Below are 10,588 nucleotides of genomic sequence, written 5' to 3'. Positions count from 1 at the left end.
CCGGTGCTAATCCGGAAAGGCCATGTAGATATTTGTGTGGTAGTGTGCTATTGTGAGATGTGACTGGCCTCTTGAAGTGTTATTGCACCCATCTCCTGCAATTTCAGGTTATTTCTAACAATTCCGCCGTCCTGGCTTGATGCAGCTGGCATCAGGTGCCTTCCTGGTATCTCACTTTCAAGGAATTGCAGTGGTCAACCTGAAACAGAACCAAATACTGAGAGAACCACAGTTAATTTTGAGTATTTTTCACCTCCCTTTTAGCATTTTTCTAGAAAATTTAGAAGATTGGGTGGTTAAAATTTTGGTTGGTGCTACCCAGCGACGAGTGAATTGGTTTGCATTCGCTTGTGCCACACTTATTAAAATGAAAACCCAACTCCTCCCTTTTGGCACTGGGTAGCATAGCATATCAATCTGCAACAAGATCTAAGTTGTCACAAATAGAATTCACGTGTTAATTCATTTAAATATGGAAAGGCAGGTCAGAGCTGATGCAATGCACAATCACTGTTTTTATGTTTTCAAAGGACTATTTGTTTCATTTAGTCTTGCTGATCATTTTCATTAAGACAATTGTGAAATCACTCTGTGGCCACATGGCAATTCTATGCTCCTGTATCTGGTTTAACTGCAGCTATATGGAAAATAGCGCAGTGTATCACCCAAGAGACAAACAAATTCAACATAAACACACACATGTAACTTAAATTGCAATGCAATTCCAGTATTACAGTTATTCTAATTTCACACAAGAGACACGTTCTAGCATGTATGTAGCATCTACAACTTTAAACCTAAGTGTTTCGTACACTTACAGTGAAGCAGTCATGTGTTTCATAAAGAATAAACTCAACTAGCCTATGTGCACATGTAGTAGCACAAACAACTATAATGTGTGTAACATGTGCACATTGTGTTTAGCACAATTACAAATTTTAAAATTCAAACAAGATCATTGAAACTGGGATGTTTACATTTTAAAGTCATCACTATTAAGCTGCTAGCCCACTAGCAAGTGAAGTCAACATCTGGAGGCCTTGCATCAGCAATGCAGTTACCTCACAAAGAGTTTTACATGAGGATGACTTGTTACATGTAAACAATTGGTCTTTACATTTAGAAAGTGAAATCCTATGTTTCAGAAAATAAGGTGGAGGTCTACCTCTTCCCAGTGACCAACATTTCTCCTCTGTGTGGCCTGTTTTAAGACAGGAACTACAAAACCTGCTGTCTTCACCATAGAGTTGTCTGCTGTGTTCTCCTGGAGTTTGAGGTTTTTTATGACTCCCTAATGCTTCCTTTACACCATGCATTCTGGTACATGACTCTGTGCTATTATGGTGTTGCATCACCTTAAGGACTGAAACTGGCACGCTATCTTGAGTAGTAGCACATGCTTTCTCTGAACTAAAAGTTCTAGATTTCCATCTGTTGTATCCCTGTTCTATCCTTGAACCCCAACACACTATCGTTCTGAACGTGTTTTCAGTTGGATCTACTCCATTTGACAATGCATTTTGGACTGGAGTGCCAGCATTGTTCTTTATGAGTTGTAATAACGGTTCGTCATCACGGCTTGTATTTTCTAGACCGGAATGTTCTTTGTATGTTACCCACAGACGTTCGGCGTATTTTTCAAACGGCTCGTTGCTGCCCTGTTTAATTTCTAGTATCCTGCCCCAATCCGCGCTTGTTGGTCCTCTCAAGTCTAGCAACGCCAGTTTTAATCTTTCATATATAGCCTCGTCAGATTCATTATTGTTTCGCTTGACTACGTCTCCAGATTTCATTTGAGGGGTTAATTTTGATCGGAGTTCTTCCGGGATGGTTAATAGTGCGATTTGCCATACATCTCTAGTTTCTAATTTGTACACTGTGGCTTGTAACATCAGTGCTTCCCAGTATGGTTGGAATGGCCCTCTTTTGGGCATCATTCCCACGATCTGCTTATGTTTTGAACACTCTTCACATGTTAGTGGCCGGCTAATCTTGGTTATTTCATCATTTGCGTTTGTCATGGTTTTGAGTACAGCAACTCTAGCTGACGCGGAGGGCTTTTCGCTGGGTTTAACGTTAGCTCTTGTTATAATCGGACTTCGCTGACTTTGTTCATGTCTCTGAACGGGAGCTCGGTTACGAGTTTCTCTCCGTGTTTGACTCTCTAATGTGGCTACATCATGATCGCTGTTTTTATCAGGATCAAAAGTCTCATCCAGTGCTGCTTTCTTAACTGCGGCCACTGGAAATCCGACATTGTCGCAACATTCTTCAAGAGCAGATATATAATTACTGCCTGTTTGGAGTTTCTCCTGAAGCGCATCTATTTTTCTCGCCATGTTTTCGCTTTTCCTTGCCCAACCTTGTCTTTCGTATGTAAACGCCTCGACCTGTGCTCTAAGCTTTTGTAATTCATCCGAACGCGCTTTCTCAATTTCTCTGAGACTCGCCATTATGCGCTCATTTTCGGCTAATGTTTCTAGGTCGTTTTTCCGAAGTAAGTAGACAATGGCAGCTGTTGTCTTTTTATCTTTTGATTTAGATGTCAATTTTTCTCCTGCCAAAAACCAGGATATGATTTCATTGTTTTTCCACGTAAGGTTTAATCCTTTATCGTTTAAATGAAGAAGGATATTTTTTATGTGTGCGGCGTGAGTTCCCATGATCTCTTGATCTGCACTGCTGCTGTACTGTCCCTGAAAAGCCATGTTTTCTAGCTAATTCTTTTGCCCACCGGATTTTTCGGCTCCGGTCTAAAACAGATATGGGTATACCGACCCGTTCTAAAAATGTGTCTATATGTGAGATGCAAAAAGCTTTCCCTCAACACAAAAGTAAAATGAAGGAACTTACCGCAGCAGTTGCAGACAGGGAAGGAGAAGCTCAAACCTCAATATTCTCCGTCAGTGAGAATCAAAGCGAAATTCGCGCTGGAAAGACGTTGCTCGTCTGTTGCGAGATCACGGAGGCTGGTCACCACTTTGTAAGGCTCCACGCAGCCGGCCCAAAGAAGGTCTCCGGTGGTGGATGAAGGTTTCCTGCGTGCTCGGTCTTTCCAAATGTGCAAAGTTCTTCAATTTAAATTAAACTCTAATCTGACTCCATTTTATCATTTAATCTGACTCCATTTTAGCTTGACCTCGTATTTAACTTGAAATACAAATTGATTGCTTGTCCATTTCTAATTTATTATTCTGATATTTGATTATTCTAGTTAACTCTTGACTTTATATTTACTCGTTCATTCGGTTGCTCATGTCTTTAACAAGGATGCAACGTAATCTACTAGAGTCAATAATTACAGAGTAGAACAGAATAATGTCAAATGTAACAATTTATTATCAGTCAGGTAAATACTGTATGTATTATGTCAATTCCACAGCAATTCAAAAAGATCAAATCATATCAATACAAAACATCGAATTCTCAAAGATAAATCTATGAGTAAAGAATGCATACCTGACTTTATAGTAATACATAGTGTGAGCATTGAGACCCACACTACGGGCTTCTGGTTACAGAATCGCCCCGATCCTTTTGCCACATTCTCTTTAAGTACCTCAGACCAGAATAAACATCCCCAAACTCGAGACAGGAACTAACAATTGTAATTTGCAATTTAATCAAGTCGAGTTGGCACCTTTTGGGACAGAAGGTAATTTGCATGAAAACCATTAGGTGCGGTCCGCCCTTTACAGTATGCAAAATGTCTCTGAACTCTTAGGATTTGTATTACCTTTTGTTTACTTCTTATAAGAATGAGACCATTATACCAGTCGCCCTGAGACAATTCAAATGATACCAAACATGACTGTAAATAACACTTGCATTAATGTAGAATATTACATTCTTCTATTGACCAATCTGAGTGAGCTGAGTGAAAGGAGAGATGGGTGAGGGGAGAAGTGGATGAAAAGGAACTGATGCATATGTGAGAGAGGCATTTTCTTGTATTCTCTCTCAGTGGGGTGTGGAGACAGATGTCTGTATGTTAATGCACTGTGTGTGTGTTATCCATCTCGGGAGTCCAAAGTGTCTGAGTTTCTGTAATTCTTACAATATATATATATATATATACACACACACACATCTAGATCTATATCTATATATATATATATATATATATAGATATAGATGTGTGTGTGTGTATGTATATATAGAGATATAGTTGTGTGTGTGTATATGTATATATAGATGTATAGATAGATAGATATAGATGTGTGTGTATGTAGATAGATAGATAGATATGTGTGTGTATAACATTTAAAAAATCTTATTTTAACAATTTTCCTAAACTATAATTATTTCCCCTCACAGAAATATATTTAATATAGAAATATATAATAATAATATAGAAAATACATAGTAATAATAATACACTTAATATACATTATATATAAAGAGAAAAATATTTTTTAGAAAGACTTATATATTTTACTGTTCATATGTTTAGTTATTATATTATTTTAAAATACTTTAAAAAATATTAAATTATATACATTTTTTTAAATGTTTTGTTTTTAAAATGATTATTTTTCATATATCAATTTATTATATAGTTATAGTCTTTTGAAGTTTTAGTTTTATTTACCAAAAAAATAAATAAATTTACAAAAATTGGACAAGTGGTCCATCTATAATGTTGAGCAGTTCATGGTTGATGTTTGTTTTTGAACTTAGATCCCTACAATGGCGAAAAGCTGTAACTACACTGAAAACTTAATGTTTGTGTCTCTGTTTTCTTTGAATCTGAACACAGATGAGCTAAACATAACAATTAATAGTATAAGAGACCCAATGTCAGTAAATTTTTACTGTGTTTTTACTGCCTTTTGAATAGCAGAATAAAGTATCAGTACAGTATAAAGTCCAACACTACTGCCATATCAGTTAAGTGAATAAGAGTCAGCAAAACAAAAACATCACTTTGTACACTTTCAACCAGTCATGTCAGAGCCAGACATGTTTGTGAAAAGCAGAAACCCGACACTCCATTAGACGCGGCCCTCATCGCTCTCTGCCACGGCTTATCGACTCATGTGCCTTTTCCTTAATCGTCTTCCCCCGCAGCTCTTCACTGACCACCATTACACTGACTAATTGGTTAAACAGCCAGACGGATAAAGGATTTTTTGTGACTTTCAGGTGAAATCCACCATACGAATTACCATTTTTGCAGTTAGCAGAGGTGGAAAGAGTACGAAAATATTCTACTCAAGTAAAATTTCATTAATGTAATGGTACTTGTACTTAAGTACAAGTAAAAGTACCAGTCTAAAAAGCTACTCAAGTAAAAGTAAAAGTAGCTCGTTTAAAATTTACTCAGAGTAAAAATGACTTGGGGTGTATGTGTGTTGGTATATCTATGGTATGTGTTGGAGCTGCGTCCCTCCAGGAACTGAGTTGGACACCCCCCTGGGACAGGCCTATAAATCTCAAACTAGTTGTTTTTAATTAAAGGAATCAGTTATTTAGAATAATAAGACATTTGGGCTGTTTCCAGGCAAATTAAATCAGTATCAACAAAATTCATCTTTGCAATGCAGAGGAAACAGAAACTTCATCTGAAGTGGCATTTATATGTATTTACACCCTGTTTAATGCAGGGCATGAATGCATTTAACCTGCAGTTACAAATGCAGAAATAACGTTTTGATATGTAAGACATACAATGTTGAATACTCATTTGAAATTATATAAAAAAATATATATATACTTTAAATGTGAAATGAAAACCGTCAGTAAGTGTCAGCAAGTCACTGTTAATAAGTGAGTCATTGCGATTGAACCGAATCATTTAAACGGTTGATTCATTCATGAACAAAACACCACCATGTTGCTCAGAGATGCAAAACTGTGCTAGGGTGGCTGTGTTTGGAATGATTTTTGTTGTCGAAATAGAGCAAAAACAGGCTATATTGTGTCTAAAACGCAAGTCTCTTTTAATAATCTCTCTTCTTGTTTATTTAACTGTTGTAAAAATAAATCTATATGTAATCATGCTGATTTTAGGAGAAAAATGGCACTCTTCGTGTGTTATTGATTTACTATATGAAATGATATATATACATCTTCTGCCGTCCCTATCTTAAATTTTGTGATGATTCTAAATGCATTTTAACAGACTGAATCACGCGGTGAAAGAACTCACTCTAAAGCCCTATTCGCACGGGATTAGTATTACCTGGTGACCTCCAGTCGTTTGTGATAATTACGGAGGTTGTCTGTGATCTTACTCCCGTGCGAATCGCCATGTCTGTAATTTCTAAAGTAAAAATTCCCCCCCAAATGACCTGCCATATTTCGCCGAACACCGAGGTCCTGTGATAATATTAGTCCCGTGCGAATCGGCATCTCTGTGATTTGGCCAGCATTTGGCGGGTCGTATATCATTTTTTCAAGGTTTTTGTTTCCTGTGCGCCTTTTTATCCATCTTTCGCAAAGAATGGAGCTGCTTTAGAGTGTTTGATAGTATTTTGGGTGCTGTCATATCGCTACACCATACAATTTGCAGAAAGAGAAAGCTGAAAAGGTTTAATGTGTTACAAATAAATCAAGCATAAAGCTTGAGATATTATTTTAACCTGGTGAAATGACACGGGGCACAAAACTATATTGTTATTATTATTATTATTATTATTTTTTAATCCATCTAATTGGACCGTAGAACGGGACTCTCAAAGCCTTGACATCCAGGTATCCGGGAGATAAGTCGGTAATTTAGAGTAAAATCACAGGCTTAGCTTATCCCGTGCGAATGCAGCACACGAAATTCAGATGTGTGGGTTATTTCAAAATCACACATGGTCCCCAGATGATGCTAATCCCATGCGAATAGGGCTTAAATGTGCGCGCACTAGTTTACTAGACCACAGAACTCTGTAGGAGTGTTTGGTTTGGTTTTAGGCAAAATACTGATAATGTCAAATCGCACATCGTTAAAACAACGATTACGATATTATCGCACACCCTGCACCACTGTCTTTTTGTCTAATTTGTGCAAATTCTTTTGCTAAACTGTCAAAGCTTAATTTTAAACACCAATGCAACGATGTAAGTATTTATCTTACCTCTACATGCTTGCGAAGGGTTGATGTCGAGGTTTTATAAGCTGTTAGTTTGGTCTAACTAGGCAAACAGCTTAAGAGTTTATAATTGTAATTATTGTCCTCATTTGTAAGTAACTTTGGATAAAAGCGTCTGCTAAATGACTAAATGTACAGTAAATGTAGAGCATAAATATGGCCAGGGGTTCACTTTATTTAATTGGAGTTAAACTTCAGCAGAATACGACGGGGTTTTGTTTTCAGCTGGGTCTGCACCATAACTCCTGTCTTGTCCGTCTGCATCTTTCTTGTCATTTTAGCACCAGTTTCTTCTCCTGCCCATTATTTACTGCAGTAGTTTTGAGGGAACGATTTCTTTTTATTTATTTATTATTATTTTTTTTTTTAAGTAAAATTACAGATTTTAAAAATTACTTTAAAAAGTAGAAGTACACAAAGCTACTCAATTACAGTAACGCGAGTAAATGTAATTTGTTACTTTCCACCTCTGGCAGTTAGCATTTGACTAATGTTTCTAAACTATTTTTCAGGCCCTCCAGCACGGATTCTTGAACTTCGAGACGTTCGACGTGAACGAGTACGAACATTACGAGGTAATGATGCCCCCTCGTTATGAAATGTGACATGCTTGCGCTCATTAGGCGAATCAGCATGCAATGTTTTTACCCAGAATTACATTCATTGCTCCTCAAGCCGGTTACATAATCGTGTTTATTCTACCGGGAACCAAAGACATTTTAACCTAATGATAGTCTCTGCTCGTTCAATTTGATTTAAATCGCACACATCGTGTACAGCTCGCCGTGATTATACGTCGCCCACCTGTGTTATAATCTCAGCTGTTATTTAGACAATCGCTGGAACAATTCACAGCAAATGAGCATTCAATTGATTTGTCCTTTAGTGTTATGTAAATCTTTCAGCTTTTGGTAATCCGTCACCCGCTGTGCCCTCCGCTTTGAAGGGGTTATGACAGCACAACTCGCCAATTATAAAACATTCTCCATTGGCTGTAATACAAACCTCCTTGGCTCAATTCTGTTTTTTTTTCTTGTTCCCTTAATCTTTATTCATTTTCCATCTCTTTTTAATTCTGTTTTCTTCATCCTTCCAGCGGGTTGAAAATGGAGATCTTAACTGGATTGTCCCAGGCAAACTTCTCGCTTTCAGCGGGCCACATCCGAAAAGTAAAATAGAGAACGGTAAGGCTGCTTGCCATCTCATAGCCGAATGTTGAATTAATTTATGCATTTTTCTCAGAGATGGTGTTTAATGTAATACACTTATGTGACATTAGAGGGCACCCTTGTTTTAATAAACACAAACGTCTCAGATTCACACACAGAAGTAGAGAGTGCAACATATTAGATATCATGGTAAAAGTAGTTTTTAAGAGCAAATGGTTCAGTTAGGGCTCATAGGAATTTAAGTCCTGGAAAATTTATTGTGTATTTAAAATATTTTTTGTTTTATTTTTATTTCCCATATTATGTCTAAATATGGGAAATATATTTTATATTTAATAATGTTGTTTTCATTAAAAAAAATTACAAAAATTTAAATATAGATATTTAAGAAATATATTTGAATTATTGTTTTCCATAATTTCTATCTAAATGTAGGAATTATGTATTTAATTGAAATTGATATTTTTAAATATGCAATTTTAAAGAAATTTAGAAGCCTTGCTTCCCATATTATGTCTTATGTCCATATATATATATATATATATATATATATATATATATATATATATATATATATATATATATATATATATATATATATATATATACATACATACATACATACATACATACATACATACATACAAAAACTTTAGTATTGGGACCAGTTCTCACTATTAACTAGTTGCCTATTATTAACATATTGGCTGTTTATTAGTTCTTATAAAGCAAATATTCTGCATAACCATATTCTACATCCCTAATCCTACCCAGTACCTAAACTTAACAACTACCTTACTAACTATTAATGAGCAGCAATTTAGGAATTTGAGGCAAAAGTCATAGTTAATGGTTTGTTATAGTGAGAATTGGACCTTAAAATAGTGTGACAATACATATATAGATAAAAATTCTACGTTATTCTTATTTTGTTATTCCTTCTCTTGTGTGTGGCAGGTTACCCTCTACATGCCCCCGAGGCTTATTTCCCATATTTCCGCAAGCACAACGTCACCACCATAGTACGCCTCAACAAGATGATCTACGACGCCAAGCGCTTCACAGATGCTGGTTTCGACCATTACGACCTGTTCTTCGTGGACGGTAGCACGCCCAGTGACGTCATCACCCGCCGCTTCCTGCATGTCTGCGAGAGCACGGATGGAGCAGTGGCAGTGCACTGCAAGGGTGAGATGCCACTTAAATCAAAGACATGGAAATACAGCCACGCAAGTGGCAGTGTCACCTCATTGACCCACTTTATTTTGCGCAAAAAGAGGATAATTGTCAAAATGGCTTTGTTTTTATGTAGCATTAAACATTAAAATGCCCTGTTATTGAGGTCAGACTCAAAGCGAACAAAACATTCATCAGTGTTATGGTAATGTGGCCTTAAATGGATAGTTCACCCAAAAATTCAATATCTTTCATTAATTACTCACCCTCATGTCGTTCTTAACACAAATTAAGATGTTTTTGATGAAATCTGAGAGCTTTCTGACCCTCTATAGACAGCAACGCAACTGACATGTTCAAGGCCCAGAAAGGTAGTAAGGACATCATTAATATAGTCCATGTGACATCAGTGGTTCAGCCGTAATTTTATGAATCTATGAGAATACTTTTTGTGCGCAAAGGAAAAAAAACAACAAAAAAACGACATTTCAGTCATGAAAGTACCATGTGCGTCAAAGGCAGAAGAGAAGAAATTGTTGAATAATGTTATTTTTGTTTTCTTTGCGGACAAAAGTATTCTCGTAGCTTCATAAAATTACGGTTGAACCACTGATTTGACATGGGCTATTTTAACGATGTCCTTACTACCTTTTTGGGTAACGAAGGTTTTACGGGTTTGGAACGACATGAGGGTGAGTAGAATTTGAGTTATTTTCATTTTTGGATGAACTAACCATTTAAGATACCTTAGAATTGCACCAATGAGCCCCCAAAAATTAGTTTTTAAGAGCAGTTCATTTTTAATAGATAATTTTACATAGTATATGCATTTTAAACACCTATGACCTTTTTTCAACCAATCACAGCGGGTTTAGGCCGGACGGGGACTCTGATTGGCAGCTATCTGATGAAGCACTACCGCTTTACGGCTGCTGAAGCCATCGCTTGGATCCGCATCTGTAGACCCGGCTCTATTATTGGACCCCAGCAGCATTACCTCGAAGAGTAAGTCCTGAAAATTACCCACAGTGCACCACTTTTGGGCTCTTAACACCTTCCTGAGGCTTTTTTCCTCTTTTTATTGTTCATTACATTTACATAATGTCGACAAGTGCTCTAACTTTGGCTCAGAGTCGTGTATTGTCAAAAGCGTTAGAG

At 36.7% G+C, this 10,588-nt stretch overlaps 1 protein-coding gene across 5 annotated transcripts in view; it reads left to right on the top strand.

Moving 5' to 3' along the window:
* The window catches only part of LOC306867228 (dual specificity protein phosphatase CDC14AB), a 56,466-nt gene that overhangs the window by 30,029 nt on the left and 15,849 nt on the right, over positions 1–10,588 (top strand). For all 5 annotated transcript variants that reach the window (XM_079412824.1, XM_079412827.1, XM_079412823.1 and 2 more), the window contains 4 exons: positions 7,598–7,660; positions 8,182–8,269; positions 9,212–9,442; positions 10,297–10,435. In XM_079412824.1, the coding sequence (XP_079268950.1) occupies positions 7,598–7,660; positions 8,182–8,269; positions 9,212–9,442; positions 10,297–10,435 (521 nt within the window). The remainder of the gene's footprint in view (positions 1–7,597; positions 7,661–8,181; positions 8,270–9,211; positions 9,443–10,296; positions 10,436–10,588) is intronic.

The sequence above is a fragment of the Barbus barbus genome, assembly GCF_936440315.1.
Source record: "Barbus barbus genome assembly, chromosome: 49".
NCBI classification, from domain to species: Eukaryota; Metazoa; Chordata; class Actinopteri; order Cypriniformes; family Cyprinidae; genus Barbus; species Barbus barbus.
This window is presented reverse-complemented; position numbering and strand designations above follow the sequence as displayed.